Below are 23,005 nucleotides of genomic sequence, written 5' to 3'. Positions count from 1 at the left end.
GGAGAGGCACCTCAAGTGGCTCCCACCATGTCCCCCACCACACCAGCTTCCAGACACACTGCCCTGTCCCTGCCCCTTGGTGACCCATCTGGCTGGCTGTGCATGAACTCGCTGCCTTCCTCCCTGCCCCGAGGCCAGCTTCCCAGCTGCAGCCTGTCACATTCCAACCGAGGCCCCTCCCTCTTCCTCGATGTCTGAACTGGAACTCGCCCCGTCTCTGAAAACATCTAGAAAGGACGGAGTTTAGAAGCTCACTAAGCCTGGGGGCTTATCACGGCGTCACGGATGAGCCTCCCTCTAGAACAATCAGTCCCTCCCAACATCCTACTAAGACTGTCTGCTGGCACAGGCTGGGACTGGGAGGTGGTGAGACCCGAAACCACTCTGAGCCTCCCCACCCCCAGCCTCAGGCTCCCGTCCGGTTCTATCAATGACTGGGACCCAGCGGTCTCTAAGGAATCTGGAAGATCTCAGATGCTCACCCCAGCCCAGGCTCCTGAGGTCCAACCTCCAAGCTCAGCCTGATCTGGGCAACGGTTGGGTGGGAGGGAATGTTGTAGGTGGGGCCCCTGACCAGCACCCCAGAACCAGGCGTGAGCCATGTGAGGTCCAGGGTGGCTACTTCTCCCCAGTTGTGCCCTGAGCTGCTCCAGAGATGGGGAGGGGGGTGGGAATCCGAGCACTCAGCTGCCCCCCTCTGCAGCTCCTGAAGGTGGGGGCTTCCTGCTTCCCTGCCCCCAGCTCCCCAGCCCTCTCCAGCCACGGCCTTGCTAGAAACGAAGCACATAGTTGAGTGGGAGCCAAGCAGACCGATTCTATAAACGCTGCAGCCCAGAAAGGCGGGTGGGGGCAGGGCCCAGGGATTCCCCTACGTCCCTCCCGGGATGGGCGGATGGGCGGATGGGCTGCGGGACTCTGTGAAGGTGGGAAGGGGCATGCCACTGACCTCAGATGAGGCCCCACCCTCCCCTAATCCCCAGAGCCACCATCTGTGTGAGGAGCTGGGCTTGTTTAATCCCAGCATTCTATTATCTCTGGAATTTTAGGATCTATGGAATTTGTAGTCTAGAAGCAGAATGATGAGGGGTGTGTAGGGGGAGGGGGGAGAGACAGAAGGATGTGAGGAGAGTCATTCCCTCACTCGTGGAATTTCAGAGCCTTAGGAATGAATGCCTTACTATGATGCCATGTGTTATAGGTGGGACAACTAAGGCCCAGAGAAGGGAGAGGACTCGGCTGAGGTCACCCAACTTCTTTGTGGAAATGTTCTGGACTCCCAGGCGAGAACTCATCAGCAAGCCTTTCCCAGCACCTGCTGCACGCAAGGCATGCTGCGAGGGGCCGTGGGAGGAAAAGAGGTCAGCGGGCTGTCTCTGGCCCAGCGGGGCTCAGCCGAATAGATAGAAAATCCGCACCTCGATGGTTAACACCACAGGCTCTGGAGTCAGACTCTCCGGGCTAAATCCCGGTTCTGGACTTACTTTATGTTCGACTTTATCCAAAGTCACTGAACCTTTCTGAGCCCCGGCTTCCTTGCCTCTACAACGTGGGAAATATGGGAACCTATTTCTCAGGGTGGCTGGGAAGATGCAATGAGATCACGCACAGGCAGCCCAGTAAAGGGCGCTCAGCGGTCGATGTGAGTTTTGGAAAGTGATCCGTGCCATCCAGGGGGCCCGATCAAGTGCTGCGGGAGCGCCCAGAAGGGTGGCCATCAGCAAAGGAGCCGGCATTCTGTCTGAGCCGTGGATGGAGTTTGCAGAAGAGGGTGTGTCAGGTGGAGAGCACAGCCCGAGCAACAGCTCAGAGGCAGGAGGGCTCAGGAGGAGTATGGGGCCTGGGCAGGCAGCCTGGGCCTGGAATGCTAGGTCAGAGGGCCTCATCCTGGGCCCAGGCTGCAAGGTCAAGGCCAGCAGTGTCCATGGCACCCCTGTGGTCCTTAGCTCTGGGCATGTGCTCCGTGGAGACTCCAAATCCAAGAGAAAACGCTGCTGCTGACAGCGGATTCTAGAGCCCTGGGCCCGGGAGCACAGGGCCAGGTCTAGAGGAAACGAGGGCTCAAGTAATTGCATAACCAGAACCATCCGCTGGACTCAGAGCTAAAAATATGCCCCAGGCAGCTACCTCTGCCTGGGCTTCGCCAGGCACCCAGCGTGGGAAAGGTTGATTCGGCCTGGGCACCAATGCCAGGCGCCATGGGTCTGAGTCCTCTTGGGAAGGGGGAAATTCCCCTCCAAGAGGGAAGGCCCAGCCTATGGCTAAGAGCCTGGGTTCCAGTCCCGGCTCTGCCATTTATTAGAAAATTTGGTTTCTTCATTCCTAAAATGAGAGTGACCCTACTGACCCATGGGGTCCTGGGGAAGAAGGGATCAAATGAGGCAGCGTTAATGACGTGCCAGGCACATAGAGCTATTTTTATTCAGAGGCTCGGGCTAGCTCATATCAGCCACCTCAGCCCTGCCAAGCCATCCTCCAGCCTCCGGCTGAACCTCTCAGCACTGGAGCTCACCGACTCCCTGGCATGGCCCATCTGGCTGCCCATGCTAGCACCTCTCCCCCAGGATGGTCCTGTAGATACAGCGAGATGGATGTAAGGGCCGTGTCCTCCCATGTAAAGCTTTCTTCCTGGACACACACCAAAGCCATCGGCTCAGGGGACACCCCTTCTCCACCCCAGGCTGCAAGAGTCATACCTGCAATAGACCTGAGACCCTGTCCCATGCCATGTCTGTCCCATGCCATGTCTGTCCACATAGTGCCCCTGAGAGCCCCAGGTCCATTCCACTGGACAAAGTGGACGGTGGGTGCCAGGGGAGGGTGGGGACACACAGCAGAGCTTGGCCTCCAGGGGCACGCCGGCCGGAGAGCCGACCAGGGCTCCACGGGATGGTGTGCGATCACTTACCCGAGGTCCCCGTGCACCGGGGGGTCCAGGGAGCCCAGGCAGCCCGGGGGGACCCTGAAGAGAAAGCAATAGCGTCAGTGCCACGTGGCATGAGGAGAGAATGGGGGCAAGCACTCACCCAACACACCTGCCCCAGAACTCTGCCCTCGGCTAAGGAGCGTGGTTCCCCGAGGGCCCTGCCTGAGGAACACCTGAGCTTCGGAGCTTCCGGGCCTTGGCAGCTGTGAGTTCTCAGTCTTTCACACTCTCAGCTTCTATTGTTCCGCTAACTCGGTTAGGGTGCTGCCTGCTCCAGGAAACCTCCCCTGATCCCTCCTCCAATTTGGGCCACGGTTCCCTCTCCCCCCCTGTTTTAAAAGCCGCGGTATTATTCAAGGAATTGTCTGCTTGGAAGCCTCTTTCTCCCACCAGAACCAGTCTCCTCAGAGGAACTAACGGGATATGAGTCTTCCCCTCTCTGCCCAGGGCTCGGCCAAATGTTTGATAAAATAATACGGCAGCAGACCTCTGAGTTCAGCCGAGGTGTCTGCAGAGGCAGAGCAGAGAAGGGACTTGCCCAAGGTCACACCCAGCATCTTCACACCACGGAGATGCAGCGGCGCATACAGGGCACACGCATCGGACAGGCCTGGGTTCAAACCCCAGCGCTGCCACGTACCAGCTAGGTTTGGGCAGGTTCCTTAGCCAGCCTCTGCCTATAAAACGGGGACAATAATACCCTCCTCGCAGTATTATCTTGAAGATGAAATGCAAGACAGTACACGTGGGAGGAGAGTATTACTGTTAGCCATCGTCACTCCAATGTCCCCTTCGCTTCAGTGGCCACAGCCTGGCCCAGCCTTCACCACAGCCCCTTCTGCCTTCTGCCTTCTCCCTGCCTCTCCCTTCTCCCCTCTCCAGTCCTCCACACACAGCCTGGTTCACCTTCCCACCCCCCTGCTCAGCAACATTTCCTAGCTCCCTGTTTCCTCTAAGAGGATGGCCTAACCCCGCCACATGGTATTCGGGGGGCATATGTGTGGCCTCCTCCCTCTTTCCTTCACACAGGAAGGGGGACAGCCGAGCAGACTTGCTACACCACAGGCTGGCGTTGGTGCACAGCCCGGGGCTGCCACTCGATACCGGGGACTTTGTGCAAGCCCTCAGCCTGTCTGCTCTCCGCCGCGCCCCCTTTTCAAAGCTCTCAGTGGGTACCGTCCCGAAGGAGTGAGTGAGGATGAACCGAGTGCCTGCCCTGAGGAGCTGAACGCGGAGCCTTCGGAGGAAGCCAGGCTTTCGAGGATGTGTGAGGCCTGGGGAATTCATTTGTTTCAAATAACCATCAACAGCAGAGATTCCAGGTTTCCTGCCCGGAGTTAAAAATCAGTGTTGAAAACCCAGTCCGGTTTGGCTGGTAATTAATCCAGACCTCACGCTGGGCAGCCTCAGTTCACACAGTTCTGGCCCGCGAACACCACGTGCTTGCTCATCCGTGAATGGAAATCAGAAGAAAGGTCCAGACGGGCAGGCGCGGGCCCCGGGGCCCCGGGGTCACTGACAAGAGCCAGCACTTGCCGGAGGTCACACAAGAGTCCCCCCAGGGTGGAGAGAGGGGGACTCGTGTGTGATCTCAGGCAAGTTCCAGCCATCTCTGAGCCTCCGAGTTGGCGACAGTCTCCCGTGCAGAGGCTGGGGGTTGCAGGGTCGGTCTCCAGTCCTGGGTCCGGTTCCGCAGGTTTGAGATCCAGGGCCAGTCTACTCGCTGCTGCTCCCCAGTGTGAGACTGGGGTCCCGGGTTCACTCTCAGCATCCTCACTTACGAGCTGTGAGGCTCAGGGCAAGCAGCTTCCAGTCTCCGACGCTTCATGCTTTAACCATAAAATGGGACATAACGGCATCTAGCTGACAGATAATCTATAAAAAGTGCTAATCCCGGTGCCTGGCACACAGTGAAATGCCCCAAACGTTACCCGTTGTTTCTGCTAAGCAAGCTGCTGGAACCGCCCCAGCGTGAAATTTTAAGCCACCCTCCTCGACATCTGTTTTTCAGGAAAGAGCACAAGATTTCCCTTCCTAGAAGGCCTTCCTTGGCCCTATTCTTTCATGCGACCCGGAATTTAAAGGGAAATGCACAGGCGGAAGGCTAAGCATTACTGTAGGTGTTGTTATCATCCCCGAGCCCCTTTAACAGCTGAGAGGCCAGAGAAGAGGCAAAGCAACTTGCCCAAGGCCGCACGGCCCACAGGCAGAACCTGGATTCCACCACGAACCCCTTGACATGTCCTCCTCCCCTACTACTCAACTTCCACGCAGAAGACCTTGGCCAGGGGTTCTGACTAGCTGTGCCAGCGTGGCTAGTCCCCCTCCCTTCCGTGGGCATGTGCCAGATGGACATTCCGCAGGCTTCCCAACGCTGGCACTTCCTGAACTGCAGGGTGGTGCTTCCCTCCTCTGGGTTATCTAGCGGAAATGGAAACGTGAGACCAGGCCCATCTCACAGGGAAGAAGGTGATGGCCCGAGGGGGCGAAGGGCTGGTGCAGGGCCCCGGGACGGGGGACGGGGCAATGCGTGGGTGGAGTTCCCTCATGACCCTGGAGGGCGGCCACTGCCGAGGGCCTGGCCACTCCCTCTTGGCAGTTTATCCTGCCCCAGAAACAAACGGGGGCATCCGAGCTGGGCCCTGACCTCATTCACAACATCTGCACAGCAGACTCGAAGTGCCAGCTGGGACCCACGGCCGGACCGGTGATGTCAGTCCACAGCCTGACTCCTTGACATGGCAGCCCAGCCCCCAGCCCTGCTGCTCTACCCACCTGGGCCAGGCCACCCCGCGCCCAGCTGCAGCCACAGGCCCGGCCCTCCCCCGCGTAGCCACCACTTTGTTAGTGGGAGGGGGGCGCCCCTCGCGCCTGGTCCGAGACCCTGCCTGCTCCCCATGCAGTGGAAAAACGCTGCCGTTTCTTTCCGGGCCTGAAGCCTGAGCGGGTGACTCTGGGATGATTCACAAGGCCGGGGTGGGATTTTCCACTCCACGATGCAAACAACGGGGCCTCTGAGAGGGCCCAGAGCTCGGGGGAGGGGAGCGGGGGCCACTGGCCTATCTGTGGGAGGTGGACGAGGCCTGGGCTCAGGGCTCATGCAAACAGAGCCATGGAAACAAGCAAGCCCCCACTCTGGGCTTTCCCCAAGGGTCCTGGCCTCCGCCAGCCGGGCCGAGGGGAACCCCATCTGATGGAACAAGTCCGCCCTTGTGTCCAGCGGCAAGGGCCCGCCTGCCAGGCCTTGCAGAAAGAAGTGAGTGCTGGCTGGCATGGCCCCTGGTGGCAAGCAAGGAGAGGTTTCACAGGCCCGGGATCTGGGAGACCCAAGTCCAATCCTGGGTGCTCCTAACAGCTGGGAGACCCCCAGCAATGAACTCTCAGTCTCTGGACCTCTGCTCACTGCCAATGGCCCAAGGGAAAGAAGTCAAGGGACCTCAAAGGGCCTTCCTATCTCTATCTGAGCTCATCATGATTCCCAAGAACAGGGTGCCCAGTCTCTGTCCCAGGGAAGGGCTACTGGGACAGGGCTTCTCTGTAGCCTCGAGCAAGTTCTCTCCTTATGCCTTCAGGCCTCAGTTTGCCCAGCTGCAAAATGGGGGCATAATGCTCATCTTTCAAAAATCACGTGTGTGTGCGTGTGTGCTGGTTGTTCTCCATTTGCTCCCAAGACGCACTCTGTGCCCTGGAAGCTGCTCCTACAGGCTGCTCCGCAGGCTCCCTTGCTCTCTGCTCTGGCTGGGTTTGGCCGAGGGGAGGCCATTGCGGACGGAGAGAGTGGGCAGGGTATTTCTCTCCCGGCTCCCTCCCTGCTGTGCCATAGTTTGGCCCCAACTCCTGTCAAAGGGCCCTGGTCCTGGTTTAACTCTCCTGGGCTCTGATAACGCCTGTGCCTCCCCTTGTACCTTCAGGTTGGATTCCGGTGCGAAGCCAACGTCTGTAGTTTCCTTGGATGCTGCCCACAGCTCTGCAAACAGTCCCTTCCCGAAACTCTCCTCAGTTACCCCCTCCCCCTCCTGGAGGCGCAGGGTACACCAGGCACATTGCTTAGCACAGAGCTAGGCGCACCGTACGGAGCTCCAACGCAATATGGCGAAGACAGCGAAACACCCCTCCGCTCTCCCGGTGCTAGGTGGTACTGACGTCAGGGGTGAATCTCTCAAGGTCTAGTTCCAATTCCTAACCGTCAACATGGGACGGTCCTCCTGTGCCCAAACCCTCCCTGTTCTCTTAGTGCCAATAATGCCCCCACCTCACCAATCGGCACATCGGCCACGGAAATCCCCTGGGACTGCGATTCTCGTGCTGGGTGCCTCTCACTCCATCCACACAACCGCCCTGGAAAGGTACGTGGTACCAGACTCACATTTTACAGAGGCAGAAACTGAAGCTCAGAGAGGCTAAGTGACTTGCCAAAGGTCACACAGCACCAGACACCAAGAAGGCCCTCGGTCAGTGTTCATTGAGAGGAGGAAAGCATGGCTGGCTAAGGGGATGGTTCAAACCAAGGTCATTCCAAATCTAGTCTGTAGGCCTTCGCATTCCGTGCGGCCTCCTCATCCCACCAGCAGCAAAGATCTGGGTAACCTCAAGCAACCCAGCCCATGAGTCAAGACAACCTGCTTTTTTTTTTTCTCTCTCTCTCTCTCTTTTGCGAGAATCACATTCCTTCATTTACAGATAGTCATGGAGCATCTGCTGTGGGCCCGGCCCTCAGCCGGGTCTCCCCGAGGTGACGCCTGCAGAAAGTGCATGCGCGTGCAAATGCCAGCAGCCCGCGAGTGAATAAATAAGGCCTTGACTCGCCTCCTCCCAGGCGTGGGGCTTCTGTGCAGCTTCTGTGCAGCCTCCGAACCACAGCCTCCCCGCCCCTCCCCAGCCCAGTCAGCTTTTCCATGCTCCCCCCGCTCCTGGGGCTCCCACAGAGCGTCCTCGCTCAGTGGCTACAACTCCTGGCAGGCCCAGGCCTAGAGCTCTGTCCCAGCCTCCATCAGCCCGTCCCCCGTCCCGTCCCGGGGGAGCCATGCAGAACCAGTCCCACACACCCTCTCAGGCTCTGAAAGGTCATCTCTGAGGAGGAAGCTCTTCCACTGTCGTGTCTCGGGAGGAGACCGTTCCAGAGAGAGGAGAGCCGTTTCCCAAGTCACCCAGCAGACTGGATCTCCGAGGCGGCCCCGGAGAGCACCCAGCTTGCTTCCTCGCAGGCGCTGGGAGCCCCATCTGACATTCTGCAGAAACTGAGGCTGAGGGGAGTCGGGGCCACAGAGCTAGTGAAGGGGTGGAGCGGGGATTCGAACCCAGGTCTGCTTGATCCCCGTCTGGGGACAGTTAAGCCCCATGTCCCAGGCAGCAGAGCTTCTGCTCTGCTGAGATTCGATTCTGAATGTATAGAGAGGTTGGGGGCAGAGAAGGAACAGTAGTTCCTGTCACCACTCAGTCGCGTCTCCACTTTGACTTCGTAATGCCTGGCATCTGGTGAATTACAAATGGCCTGTCTGCTCCCTGCCACACAGAGGACTGAGTTCCTATGGGAGTGAGGCTAGAACCCGAGATGGGGAGGGTGGGATTAGGGAGCGTGTGGGGAAGACACCTGGCAGCCTGCCGTCCTCCCTCTTGCCCTCACCCGTTCGGGGCTGGAAGAGCAGGAAGGCCAGGCATCCCGGCCCCTGTGAGAGCATGCCGAGAGCCCCTGGCCAAGTCTTTTGTCCCTCTCCCCCTCACGTCCTCATCGGGAGAGCAGGGATTAGCGCACACGTCCTGCCCCTCCTGAACCAGTCCCTGTGAGGTGCTAAAGGGACATGCTCGCATGTGGAGGTAACGCATTCACATAGCGGGGATAGCAACAGGCGCCTCAGCATCGAGCTCTTCCTTGGAGGCCAAGTTCAGGGCCTGATACATCTTCTGCCACCCCCAGCCTCCCAGCTCCCGGCCCTGGGGCCTTGGCGTGGACATTCCTGAGGGGGGATGTGATGCCCTGGAGTCTGGAGCTGAGGCAGACTCCAACTCTGCCTCCTACGTGCTGTGTGCCCTTGGGCAAGTCCTAGCCCTCTCTGGGCACAGTCTCCAGGCTCTTCCTCTGCCCGCTGAGGAACGGGGAACTGGAATGAGGCCTACGCACCCGCCCACTGCACAGCACATCTCCAGCACCTTCTGCGGTCACGGGGAAGCTCCAGGCGATCCGGAAGGAGGCCTCACCTCCTGCTGGCCCACATCACCAGGCCCAGGAGGGAAGTGTGTGGCTCCGGCCTCCACCGGCCCCAAAGGCAGATGCTATACCCGCCAAGTCCATTCCTGCCGCAGTTCTGCCGGCGTGGACACGGCCTCTCTCCACACTGTACACAGCTCGGGAGGCAGAGTGGACACCCTGAACCTCCCTGCCCTCTGTCAGAGGGAGACAGTTCACCCCCTTCAACCTCACCGGCACCCCTGCAGCTTGGGAGCTGAGCGGACAGGGCCCCAAATCGGACGGGGTCACCTCATTTCCTCAGCTCCCAGCTCTCTACCCTGCCAACTGCAGAACTTGGGGACTTGAGCGGGACGTTGACATAACCACAAAGCAATGCATGCCATTTCCATACAAGATGGTTATAATAAAAAATAGGCCCTCGGTCCTCTTGCCGAGAGGCTGAGTAAATATTATTCCTAATGATTATTAAAAATAATCAAGTGTGTTGGGAAGGCCCGGGAAATCCCAGCATCTGCCACTGTCTCCGCATTGCAAGGAGCCCCTCATATCACATACAGAGCCCGGAAGGAAACCACATGGTGCTCATCCCCGAGGCAGGAGCACGGAGCGGAGGCCCAGGCTTTCTGGAAACTCCGTCCCATCATCCCCTGCCTGGAGGAATTGGCCTCCCGCCGCAGAGAGGTCACTGCCCCTGGAGACAGTCCCAGGCGAGCCAGAGGCATTGACCCTGGGAATGCCTCCTGCATGGGGCATGTTCTTGCTCCTGCTTGGGTCCACGCTGACCCTCCTCACCCCAAACGCCTCTACGAGGGGCCACACTGCGAATGTCTATGGGATTCAGGCAAGTGACATATATGGGTGAAAGGAAGGGGTTGGAAGACCCAGTCGGGAGATGGGGGGACAGGAGATGGGGGGATGGGCGCAGCAAACAAGAGCGGGCCGGGCCTGCCTAAAGGAGCCAACCCTACCCTGGCCGCGGCCCAGGGGCCCTGCATCTCTACGCCTTCCCAGAGAAGCTGGTTCCTGGGTCTTTGTAAAGAAATCTCTCATTTTTAAAACGTGAGTAACTCATTGAAAATGGTTAAACCTTGTTGCCTGTGCCAAACAGACCATCAGGGCTACCCACGTGGGACTCCCAGGCAAGCCGGTGGCCGGAGGTGCTCCGCTCCCAGAGTCGGGAGCTGCCGTGGAGGCCGCATGACCCGGGCCGGGCAGGTCACGGCTCTCCTTAAGCCACTTGACCTTCATCGCGGGAGTAGCCGAGAATGGCCCGGGGCCTGTGCCAACCAAAGCCCAGGGATGCTCTCCACCTGACCCGAGTCTGGCTCAGTGGGTCACGGATCCAGAGCAGGACTTGTACCCATGAACACGGCCGAGGTGGAGGAGCCGGGGCCCCCACTTCGCCTCAAGACTGCTTGCCCATCGCCAACTTCCCGCCCTTGAGGAACAAGCACTGCACCCGACTGCCCCCCGCTACCCGCTCGAGCTCCTGGCAACACGCACGCCTCACCCCTTCTTACCGGAACACCACAGTCTCCCTTCGGCCCCGGAGGTCCCATCAGCAGCGGGAACGGCGTGGGTCCCACCAGATGGAAGAACGAATAGCCGCTGCTCGTGGGCCAGGGGCTGGAGGACAGGAACCGCGCCGGGGCCAGCGCTGGGGCCGGGGTGGTCTGCCGGCGGGGCCGGGGCTGCCTGGGGCCGGGCCCCGTGGTTGGGTCACGGATGGGGACATCCCTGGCTGCCTTCCCGGGTCTGAGGGGGCCGGGCTTCTTGGGTCTGGCTTTCTTTGCAGCTTCTGATCCAGTGGGTTTCTTGCTTCCAGTGGGGACCGAACCGGGAGTGAGGGTGGGAGGCGTTGCCGGGGCTAGAGGCCGGGTGGACCTGGCAGAGCCAGGACTGGGAGCAGGGGATGGGGGCAAAGCAGTGGGCTGGGGAGGTCTGCGTGTGCCGGTGCCGGCGGGAGCCGGCTCACTGGCACGGCTGCTCATCCTGGCCTCTGTCTGGACAACTCGGGGGAAGGGCTTTTTAGAGGCGCTCGCAGCGGGGTGCAGGGGCCGGGCGCTGGGCGGTGGGGGTCGGGGCGTCACAAGGTTCCGCTGGATCGGCTTCCCTGTGGGACGGGCCACTTGGGCAGGGACTGGGTGGCGAGTGGGTGGCGCTGGCTTCTTGGTGGGAGGGGCTGCCTTCCTGGAGGAAGGGAGAGCTGCCTTCTGGGTGGGGCGGGGGCTTTTGACAGGGGCAGTGGGAGGAGAAGGGGCTGCAGGCTTGGTCGGGTGGCTCTTGGGGGTTTTGGCGGCTGTGCTCTTTTGCAAGGACGGGACAGGTGTGGGGGAGCTGACAGGAGGGGCTCGGGGCACGGGAAGAAGCTCTCGGCTCGCCGACAGCTTGGCAGGTGGCAGTGGGGTCCGGGCTGGGACTCCCACTGAGACCCGCTTGTGAGGGTCTGTGGTGCTAGTCCTCAGGGGCTTGGCAGGTGTGGGGGGCACTGCCGTCCCTCTGAGTCCCCTGCCTGCCGGCCGCGAGCCCAGGGCTGGCATGGCAGTGGTCAGGTTGCCCAGGCCGAGCAGGGCTAGATCAGTCTGGAGGGCAAAGGGTGCGCCCGCGTCCCGGGGGAGGAGGGACGGTCCCAGGTGGGGCCGGTACATGTCGGCCTGTCCACACGGCCTCCTCAGGTGGGTGCAGTAATTGTGAGCGACCTGCGCCACAGGGTAGATACTGAACTGGCACAGGGCGCCTTCGAACTGGACCGCGTGCGGGCTCATCCTCCCGAAGAGGAAGGAGCCCTCGGGGTCCAGGGCCGGGTCCCTGTGGAAGGCCAGCGGGACGGGCACCCGGCGCTGCCCGCAGGCCGTCGCCAGGGTGACAGTGCGGCCGCGGAGCCCCAGGGCCAGGTGGTGCCAGCGCCCGTCGTGCACGTCCAGGTCGAAGGCCACGGAGCGCCGGGGCCCCAGGTGGACGACCGTCTTGCCGGGGAGGAACTGCAGGCCCAGCTGCAGCTTGTGCTTCCGGCTGCGGACGGCGAAGAGGAAGGCATGGTTCACCCGATGGGAGCAGAGGCTCAGCACCAGCGCCAGCTCTGTGCCCAGGGCGGCAGGGATGACGGCGGTCGTCGGGGCCTGGAGCCGGGCCCGCTGCGTAACGATGAAGCCCGACTGGAACGGGATGACCCCCGGGGGCGGGGGGCTCCGGCCGCCCGCTGCCTTGGTCCAGCTGAGGCCCAGCCGCTGGAGGACGTCCACATCTGGAGAGAGGGGGGCGGAGGGGAGAGGGCACGGTCAGGGCCTGCTCCAGCCCCGATCCCTGCGGCTGCGCGGGCAGTGAGGACCATCGGCCTCCGCTGCCCGCTGCCCGCTGCCCGCTACCCAGGGGCGTGGCTGAGAGTGCGGAGTTGGAACCAGTCCCTTGTCTGGCTGCATGATCTTGCAGAGAGTGGCAGGAAACACAGCCTCTGGAGCCAAACGTCCCGAGTTCCAATATCAGCTCCATCATTACTAGCCCTGGGCCTCTAGTGCCTTGGTCTTCCCATCTGCTAAATGGGATAACAGCAGTAATACACTCAGAAGGATGCTGTGAGGATTAAATGAGCTAATACATTTGGGGGGGGGGGGGAGTGCCCAGCACAAAATTTGCATTTTTAAACAGTAATACTTAATATTAAAAATAATGATCAGCACCCAATGCTAGCGCTGAGTATCAGAGACCTGTTTCCCTTTCTCTCTGCCTCAGAAGCCGTCTCCTCCAGGAAGCAGGCCCACACGTGAGGGAGCGGGGGGACAGGAATGGACATGCCACTGGAGACTGGTCAGGACGTCCACCCTTAGGAACCTACTGAGTCCCTTCCCACGCCTGAGGTCCCTGTCTGGCCGGAGCAGGCTCCGGGAGCTTCTCTCAGCACAGAAGGGAGAGGACAGTTCCAATGCCGCCGCCCTCGCTGTGTGGCTCTGGAGAGAGCCGGGAAGTCATCGAGGCACCCCTGCGGCCTCTGTCCTCGGGCAGACCGCGGTCTGGCCAGGTCACATCCGCCCAGTAATTACGGCAGCGGGGCTAGCCAGAGCAAGAGGAGGCTTCCAGGGTGTTTATGGAAAGGCGACCTGAACTTGCCTCTCACGAGCCATTCAGCCACGTTCAGTCAGCTGGGCTGCCAGGGTCTGCAGACTCTGGCTCTGAGCTGTCTTGGCCGGCAGAGAGGCCGCGCCCGGAATTGGGGTCTGGGTCAGTCCTCAGGGCCCCTCCCCTGAGCTCAGCACCTAGCCCCTGAGTGTGGAATGTTCTCTCTCTTCTCTCACTACCCAGTGGGACGGCTATACGGTTAATTGAGGGCCTACTAAGCTCTCAGTGCTTAGTAGGCCCTCAATTGACAACTGAGGCGGATGAACAGGTGGATGGGTAGATGGGCAGCTAGACAGGTTGGGAGAAACAGAGAACCTGGGCGCTGGCAACAGGGCAGCATAATGGCTGCATAGCAGGCTCTGGAGGCAGAAGGCCAGACCTTAAAGCCAGGCAAGACCACCATGAGTCTGGACTGAGTCTCAGTTTCCCCCTCTGTAAAGAGGAGCTATACGTGCCTCCATCGTAGGGTTGCTGGGAGATGAAAAGGTAGCCTTCCCCATCTCCCCACCTCACCTCACCTTGTACCAGGAAACTCTGGCCCAGGCTCTTCCTGACTCCCAGGCCTCAGTTTCCCTTCCTGTCAGACATGGGAAACAAGACCTGGAGATGGCCCTGCTCTAAGAGCTCTGTAGCTTCAGGCTGCTGCTTCAGTCACTTGCATTGAAGGCTTCTGTTCCTCCCTGGGACCTGCAGGCCTTCATTTCACTTCACACTCCTCCTTTCTCCCAGGTCCTAAGCTCAATCAAACTGCTAAGGATTCTCTGAAAACCTTTTACGTGTTAATCACTGAAAACCTCTTCATTATCACAAAGTATTATCTTACCTAATAAAAGAGAAACATGCAAATTAACCATCACTCTGCCATGGCCACAGCCAATCAGAGTGAGTATGCAAATTAACCCAACAAAGATGGACATTAATTTGCATATGTGGACAGTAGAGTGGTGTGAAGCCTGCTATGAGGGGAAGGGGGGCAGCGGAGGGTGCTCCTGGAGTGGTGCTCCAGGCAAAAGCGAGGACGTGCAGGACGGCTAGGAGAGAAGCTAGGGGAAGAAAGGTCTATTCTTGCACGATTATCGTGCAACGGGCCTCTAGTTCACTATAAACAACTTAAAATGGAGGAGCCACTTGTTGGGGAGCCACTTGGTCCCCCTCAGCAGCCCCAGGAGGCCCCCAGGCCTGCACACATCTCCCCCAGCCCCCAAATACCGCAGCTTACAGCCACTTGAACTCGCCCAGGGAAAATGACAACTGGCCAGGCCAGGTGGCACGGATGAAGTTTTCCTTATCATCCTGCCAAGGTAGGTTTCAACACTGACACCAACCAGTCTCCACGCCTCCCCGACGGGCAGAGCCCCGAACTCCAGCTCATGGGGCGGAAGTGGTCACCGCTGGGCTTCCGGAGCCTCTGATCACTGTGGGCTCCACCGAGGAGAGCGAGGGTAAGCAATGACGTCCACAGTAACTAACACTTACTGAGCACTTATTATGTACCAAGTGCTTTATAGGCCTTATTGTGATTGATTCTCTCACTCATCTATGAAGCCGGTGCTGTTTGTTATATAGACGAGGGTCAGGAACGTTAGCTGTAATAACTTGCCCAAGGTCATGTAACGTTATCATAAAAGGCCCAGCTGAAGCTGGGACCCTGACCACTTGACTCCGGGGTCTTTGTTCTCAGCCACGATGCTACCCTGTGCTGGAGGCCCTCAGACAGGTTGGGACGCAGGGTGGAGACACATCCAGAATCCCATCTGAGCTGAGGAGCTAGGGGACAGGGGAATGAACGCAGCCCGGCGCCAAGATGGACGGGCCCGGCCAGCTGGCCGCAGCCAGATCCCTTTATTACATAAACCTGGCTCCACACAGCTCCAGCCTCTCCCCAACCCCCAGCGCCTGACTCAGGACTCTGGACAGCTGTTCACCTACTTTGTGGGGGAAACAGCAAGCTCGGAAAATATGACATTTGCACAAAATGTTGCCGGGCAGCAGCAGGAGTCTCTTCCGGGCATGGCCCTCCCCTCCCAGGGGCCCAAGCCCTGCCCGGCGGCCAGGTCAGGCCACGGGGGCGCGGGGAGTGCCCGGCAGCCTGCCCCGCACACGGCGGGTGTGGAGAAGGGGGGAAGGGCTGCTATTTTGAGAGGCCTTGTGGCTGCCTGACAAACAGATGTGGGAGAGGTTTCAGTTTCAAGGGGCAGCTGTGTAGCCAGGCCACAGCCGCCCCAGCCCCCTGGACAGCTCCTCGGGGATCGCTGGGAAAAGCAGGATCTCACGGGAAGGGGAGGGCGGGCTACAGGCGCGGGCAGTGAGAGACCTGGCCTCCATGTCTCCTTTGGGCAGTTGTCCCAGGACAAAGAGGGACAACTGAGGCTGACTGGCCCCAAGTGGCTGACCCAAACTGTGTCCCGGAGAGGAACAAAAGGCTCCCCGCCTCCAGGTTTCTGCCCTGGGCCCTTCCTACCCCTTAGCATCAAACATGATTCCTTCATGACCAGAGAGAATGTGCCCATGATCAACTCCATTCTGCCGATGAGAAAACCGAGGCATAGGGGGCACGGATGTCTCCTGCCCCTGGATTCTCCCAGTCCTCCTGTCCCCTCTCCTTCCCCCTCAGACAAAGAGAAGAGAGCGTTACCTTCAGGAGCTCCTTGGGTGGAGGCCAGGTGACAGGCAAATGAGACGAAGATCCAGGAGAAGAGAAACCCCCTAGAGACCAGGAGACACAAGCAGAGGCGGCATCAGCTTCCAGCCCTCGGCCCAGATCCGGCTGGGGAGTTGGGAGTTGGATCGTCCAGCCCCGTCCCACCCGGGTGTCGCCCAGGAGGGGCTGGGAGGCAAGGTGCAGGCTCTGGGACCCCATCAGAATAATCCACCCTCCTGGGTCTCTAGGTACAGCCTCTCGGGACAGAAACAGCTCGTGTGGCAAACATACAACCCCGCTGTTTTACAGAAGAATCAACCAAGGTCCCTGGCCAGAAGCAGTGAGCCAGGAAGCTCTGCCCTAGGTCTCAGGGGGCCCAGGGTCCAGCTCAAAATCTGCCGCCAACTCACTGGGGGACAAGGAGCCAGCCCCTGCCCTTCCCTCTTCCTGGGCATCAGCACCCCCGGGGTCCTATGGCCCTATGATCTTGAGGCCCAATGGGTAGTCCAGGCAGGGCTGAAAGTTCGACAGGAAGACCAGCCTGGTCTGTTTGGATGACCATCATCCCCAGAGGGTTAGAGAGATGAAAACTCACTGCCCAGGCCCAAGGCAAGGAGCAGAAGACCCCTTCACCAGGACCAGTACGTGTGCGAAGGAAGCTGCCCAGCTGGCTTTCCACTGATAGAAAGTAGGAGAAGAAGAGAGGAGACGATGGGAGCCAGGCAGGCTCAGGGGCAGCCGGCCCTATTGCATACCAGCTGTGTGACCCTGGACGAGCCACTCGGCTTCCCGGAGCCTGACTCCTCTGAAACATGGCGGGCGTGGCCAGGCATGAGGATTCAATGAGCTCATGCATGTCAAGGGCCTGACCTGCCACCAGCCATGCCAGGGCCCCTCGGACGGTCTCTGCTGCCCTTGCACTCCGGGGACTGGAAGGGTTAATGCTCGGCTCGGTGGCTCCTGCCAAGACGGGCAGAGGCAGTGATCTGATTTCACCTTCCTGTGGGAGCAGCCACTGGTGATACCCGAAGCTACCTGGGGCATCTGATCCTCCAGCAGGCAAAGGGGAGGGCGGCACGTGGCCAGAGATGGCGGGCCAGGATGCAGGCCAAGAGAGCTGTGCAAGGGGCGGGGGGGAGGGGGTAAGAAGAGTGGGGGCCAAGATCCACTCCTCTCCAGCAATGACTAAAGGTCAGAGTGCCCAGCTGCCCTGGAGAGAAGGGCACAGGCTGGCCTCTGGTATGATCTGCCCACTTGAACCAAATGGCAGCTCCATCATCACTAAAAAGAAATAATGGGATCTTTGTTTGACCCAAACTGGGGCTTAGGGAGGGCAGGTACGTCCTCAAGGTCACCCGGGGCAGGCTCTGGGGTCATCATTCTCTAGTCCTCTTTCCTCCACCCACCAGGTGGACGTCACAGGAAACTGGCCAGATATATCAGACAAGAACTGCCTCTGTATCCCTGTCTGGGCATCCCCACAGCACAGCTGTCCACCAAAGGTGCGAGAAGTCCTGCAATAAACGGGCTGCACATGTGGCCACTTCGCAGACCACGGAACTCGTTATTTTCTGAGAACGCTCCCTCAGAAGACGCTGCCCCTCGCTTTCCAGAGTTCCTGAAACCTCACTAGTTTCCATTCCGCTTCCTTCCAGCCCTCGCTTCCCAGCTTCTCCCGGGCACCAGCACTCACTCCTCGAGTCTCACTGTGTTAAGACTAACATGTGCACTAGCATCTTTCCCAAGCTGCTCACGAGAGGCCAGAGAAAATTTGCCAGTGATCAGAGAGAAGGTGCAGCAAGCACACATGGCCTCCCCGGTCAGCGCTTCCCTGCTGTGTGTGATGCCAAGGTGACTGCTCTGTGGAGAATAAGAGGGTAAATCAGGAGGGAATGTGTTTAATCTCCGAAGTTCAGGAAAAAGAAGGCTCGCAGGGGAGAGAGGGCAGCTAGGATCAGAATCTGTTACAGAAAGTATTTGTCCCTGTCCCCCTATCCCTTCACCTTGACAAATGTCACGTCAGACCCGGATTCTGTGCTGTACTTGACCCATAAACTTCCAAAGCATAATGCGGGGATATAGGGTGGGAGAAGGCCCGTTGTGTCCTTCTAGAGCCCAGGTTCTGGTCCCATCCCTGTATTGTAGAGACGGACCACTGAGGCTCAGAGAGGGGGAGTGACTTGCCCAAAGCCACACAGCGCGCCAGTGACCATGTCATCAGACTCCGCTGCTCGAGGACCAACAGTCCTTCCCCCCCCCCCCCCCCCGGACTTGCCTCCCATGGAGAAGGCGGAGACTTCCAGGGACTTGTCAGAGACCAGAGTCCCGGCCTTCACTCACAGGAACAGAGCGGCGGCCCGGGGAGCCAGCAGCCCTCTCGGCGAGCTCCAGGCCCGGAAAGTTGGCTCCTGGAGGGAGGCCCTGCCGATCCTTTTGCTCCCGTTCCAATCCTGCGTAGGCTACTGCTCGTAGTGTGTGTGCCTGCGCTGGCTCGGGGCTTTGTCCTTCTAGGCTTCTACTTTCACCACCACCTCGTGGGCCTGGGCTCGGCGAAGCCAGGGCTCCAGCGTGCCGGGAAGACCGGAGCACAGGGGCCAGGGAGGGCCGGAGGCAGCCGCCACTGGAGCCACACGCTAGGTGCCTGACCTCGGAGACACAGCCTGGCCACGCGACCCCCCACGCAAGAAACCCAGGCGTTCATTTCCCCTGAAAAAAAGCCCGCTGCCAGGACATCAAATGTGGCCACTCCTGGACCACTAGGCTGCTGGAACGTGTAGCTGGTTTGCATGGGTTTTCCTCCATCCTCGTTCACAGGGAGCATACGGGATCTTGGAGGCCCATTCCAGCGTGCACACCCATCCCCTGAAGGCTCAGAGTTGAGACCCAGGGCGCTGGGACCCCGATACACACAAGGAAGGGGGTCCCCGAGGACCCCGGGCTTGGCTGTGCTCTCCGGGGGAAAGATGGGAGGAAGCTGCCCCGAGGACACAGAACAGCAAAGGGCGACAGGCCTGTCCTGCCCGCCCCCATGGACGAGCCGGGCCCCGTGTGGCCAGATGGTCCCAAACCAGGCTCCTTCCTTCACACCTTCTACCTCCGCCATGGGGACACGGACGGGTCATCTGTCTGGACAGGATGAGGCCCAGGACTTTCCAGCCGACTCACACATCCATGGAAGAGGAGGTGGGGAATGATACACAGAGCAGCTGCCGTGTACTGAGCACTTACTCTGCGCCAGGCACTGTTCTACGCCTTTGACAAGCACAGCCCCAGGGATCCCCACAACCCCCGCCCCCCGGCTGCCAGTTGGGAATGAAGATGCCCATGCTGTGGCTGAGAAGAACAGGAAGCAGAAAGGCTTGCCCAAGATCCCAGGGCCGTCCGTGTCAGGGTTCTGTCACCGTCCCTGGTGGCAGTGCTCTCTCTGCCCTGCAGAACGGAGACCCCCACCCCCCACCCCGGAGAAGCAGGGGAACACAGAGACACAAACCCTGGTGTGGGTCCTCCGCCACCCACAAACGTGGCCCCTCCGTGGTCTGGGGAGAGGCGTGGAGGGGCAAAGCTGGAAGGCACACGGGACCAGGGGCACAGGGGGCACAGGGTACAGTGAGGGAGGCAAAAAGACCAGAGCAAGCAGAGGCTGGGCCTCCGCGCAGCATGGCTGCCCACTTGCCCAAAGCTTGGGCCCCGCTATAGGGTGCTCGCCTGGCACCACATTTCCACCCAACCGCTGGCATCTGCCCTGGCACGGGGTCTCCTGGAGAAAATGAGTCAGCAGTGTGCGTACTGGTGCCGGGTGTGTGTGTGTGTGTGTGTGTGTGTGTGTGGTGCGGTGGGGGGCGGGGAATCTCAGCCAGCCTTCTTTTTCCAAGACATGGGAAAGAAGGGGGGCCACCCTCCTCCATTCCAGCTCAGAGGGGCAGGGCATGGAGGGGGCGGAGCTACAGCCCCGGCCAGCCTCTGGGGAGTGTCCTCTGGTCCAGGGGGCAGGACAGACAGCCAGCAAGTCCTGTGCTTCCCTGGGCAGTGAGCATGAGCCTCAGTCCGTAAAGCCCCAGGGGCTGCTCCCTTCCCCGCCAGCTCCCCGCCACACTGACCCACACACAGGGCAGGGACTGGCTCTCACACGCGCTTCCTCTCTCACAACTCCTACTCCACAGGCTGGGACTCAGAGCCCCTGGGTCCCGGCTCTGCTAGCCCCTCCTAGGAATCCCCTGTCCCTCCCCGGCCCCCCTCCTGCAGCCTCCGCATCTGCATGCACAGCGAGGGCTCCCACTGGGTGCTCTCCCGGGCCCTTTCCGCTCGGACATGCGCTCTCTCTCTCTCTCTCTCTCTCTCTCTCTCTCTCACACACACACACACACACACACACACACACACACACACACACGGGAAAGCAACAGGAATGGAGACCCTACCTCCCCCCACCCCAGAGAAGCAGGGAAACACGGAGACACAAACCCAAACAGACTTGACACACACGCGCGAAGGTTTCCAGGAACCGGGGACGTGCAAAGGCACACACAGACACAGGCAGGAGCAGAAGCCCGCTCATGGAAACCTAGAAACTTGGGGGGGGGGGGGGGAAGGGGAGGGGGGCCGCAGTTTCCCAAGAACAGGCAGACACCGAGACTTACAGGCTGTGGACCCGGGGAACACACCAGAGACAGCAGAATTGGAGACCCCTCCGCCCCCAAAGCATCCAAAAAGCCCCCCCTCCAGGCGTCACCCCCCACCCCCAATCCGGACCCCGTGCTGGCTCTGCACGGACCCTCCCCAGCTCGGCCCCCGCCCCAGCCCCAGCCCCAGCCCCAGCGCGATGGGGCCGGCCAGCAGCGCAGAGCAGGCGGGCTCGCCAGCCCTGGGGCCGCCAGCCCCGGGGCCGGGGGGCGAAGCCGGCGTTAACCCTTAGCCGCCCGCCTCCCTCCAAGGGGCTCAGTAAGGGAGAGGAAGCTGGCGTCCCGCTGGAAGGGTCCGGCACAGGAGGGAACCCCGGCCCTTCCCCGGGGTTGGAGCAGCAGGATGATGGGGAGGGGGCGACCCCCAGCTCATACTCACCCCCCGCGCGCCGCCGCCGCCGCCGCCGCCGCTGTGCCTCGGGCCCCCCTCGCCGCTCCCGCTCCCATGGCGGGCCCCTACTTCATGCTCCCGAGCCCGGGGGGCAAGTGTGGGCGCGCCCCATGGGGCCGCCAACCCCCCGCCCCGCCGCGCCAGGCCGGCTCAGAGCGCGCGGCCCCCGCGCCCGCAGCGCAGCCCCGTGCCCCGGGGCGCCCGGGCAGCCAGGCAGCGCGGCCGGGGCCCCGGGAGCGCCCGCGCCAGGCCCATGGTCCCAGGAGTCCCGGCGCCGCGCTGGCCCCTGCCTCACTCTTCTGCTTCCACCGAAAAGCAGCAGCAGAAAAAAAAAGAAAGAGAGATGATCAAACTTTTGGAGGCGGGCTGCTGGCGGTCCCCGGAGACAGAGCAAGGCCGGGCGAGAGCGCGCGCGGAGGGCGGTGGAAGCAGCCTCCCCGCCGGCCTGGGGGAGGAGAGGAAAAGGAAGGATTTGGGGGAAATGAAGGCGATTTAAAGTCTCGGCCCCGCGGTGGCTCTCCACCTTCTCTCCTCCCAAAGCTGGGCCGCCCTCTGCTGCCCCCTGCTGCCCCCTGCCGGCCGTGGCCGGGGACACACTCCGGGCCAGCCCACTGCAGCCCTGCTGCAGACACAACTCCCCCCTGTAAAGAGGGGGAAATTGAGATCTACGGAGACGCATGCACCGGCCAGGGCTATTCACAATTCAGAGATTTGGGACTTCTGGCTTGTGAGTTGGGAGAAGGAGATAGAGGCAGAAACGGGACATAAAATGCTGAAGGAAACCCAGAGTTCCAAGGGCAGATGTGGAACCAGGACTCAGTGTCCAGACTCCCACGAAAACCAGTGTCCTACCACACACACACACACACACACACACACACACACACACACACTTTTCCTCCCAGCTACAGAACTCCCTGGAGAACAGACTCCTGGGGGTGCAGTGGGTGTGCTTGTTAAATGTTGGTCAACCTGCTCACTCTTCTCTCTCCATTCGGTAAGAAATGAGCTTAACACGCCTCCTCCCCCCTCTCCCCCCCTGCAGTCTATCAAAGAGGCTCCCTGAGACCCCACACTGGAGCACAGAACTGCCCACCTCAATTCCCTGGCAAATACCCAGCCAATTCGCATACCCACAGTCCCAGCCGGAGCCCTGGCATCAGGAGCCCCATCTGCCTCCGCCTCCACCTCCACGGCTTGTTCCCTGATGCGAACACGCACATCCACACGGACCCACACTCAGGCATGCTCCCACTCACTCACATGCAGCACAGCCACACGCTCCTCTTACACACACACACACACACACACACATACACACACACGCATACACACCAGGGCGCACACCAGACTCCACACACGCCGACACATACACGCTAGTGCTCACACGCGCACCAAGGCACGCTAGCCAAGCCAGATCCTCTTAAGTACACCCTCGCGCACACACCTTCACGTGCACACACACCCCATGCACACACCTCCAAGTGCACATATAAGGGCACACCCCCACTTACACACAGTTCTCCGCCGGGGCCCACTGCATGCGGGCACAAACACAATCATTCTCCAAATATGCAACCCCCTCCCCACATGCGCACACCTTTGCACACACACACACACACACACACACACACACACACACACACCGGGGCACTTACTGGGTCCCCAGGTGCGAGGCTGGACGGTCGGTCCTTCCTCGTGCGCCTAGCGGCATTTGTATTCATGGGTCCCCGCAGCCCCGGGCGCGGGGGCGGGGGGCGGCGTCCCCTTCCCTAAACCGGGCGCGGGCGCTTGGAGCGCGGCGGCCCCGGGAGGGGCATGGGCGCGAGGGGCTGCCCCGCCTGCCCGGTCCGCCGGCGCTGGGGCTGCGGTCGCACTGCGTCCTCGGGCTCCGTGGACTCCGCCGCGGGCTCTGGGCGCAGGGGGCGGCTCATAGGTGCCGGGGCCGCGGTGCCCGCCCGCCGGGCCTTTTGAAGTCTCCGCTGGGGGCGGGGAGGGTGCGCTGAAGGCGGCCTTTTAAACCGGGGCTGCACGCGGGCTCGGTGGAGCAAGGTGTCTGGTTTCAGCAAAC

General features: G+C 60.7%; 1 protein-coding gene across 2 annotated transcripts in view; it reads right to left on the bottom strand.

Annotated features, from left to right (window-relative positions):
* Nucleotides 1-22,663, bottom strand: part of COL27A1 (collagen type XXVII alpha 1 chain) — a 125,356-nt gene extending 102,693 nt beyond the window's left edge. Inside the window, exons 1-4 of one of the 2 annotated variants that reach the window (XM_084898185.1) lie at nt 22,593-22,663; nt 15,859-15,929; nt 10,631-12,354; nt 2,906-2,959 (exon numbers count right to left, since the gene is read on the bottom strand). In XM_084898185.1, coding sequence (XP_084754311.1) covers nt 2,906-2,959; nt 10,631-12,354; nt 15,859-15,929; nt 22,593-22,648 — 1,905 coding nt within the window. In that variant the 5' untranslated portion in view covers nt 22,649-22,663. Of the gene's footprint in view, nt 1-2,905; nt 2,960-10,630; nt 12,355-15,858; nt 15,930-20,922; nt 21,435-22,592 lie in introns of those variants that run through there. The other variant, XM_084898184.1, reaches the window with a different exon arrangement.
* Between the last annotated feature and the right edge of the window lie 342 nt (nt 22,664-23,005).

The sequence above is a fragment of the Pipistrellus hanaki genome (genome assembly GCF_964339955.1).
Source record: "Pipistrellus hanaki genome assembly, chromosome: 11".
Taxonomy (NCBI): Eukaryota; Metazoa; Chordata; class Mammalia; order Chiroptera; family Vespertilionidae; genus Pipistrellus; species Pipistrellus hanaki.
This window is presented reverse-complemented; position numbering and strand designations above follow the sequence as displayed.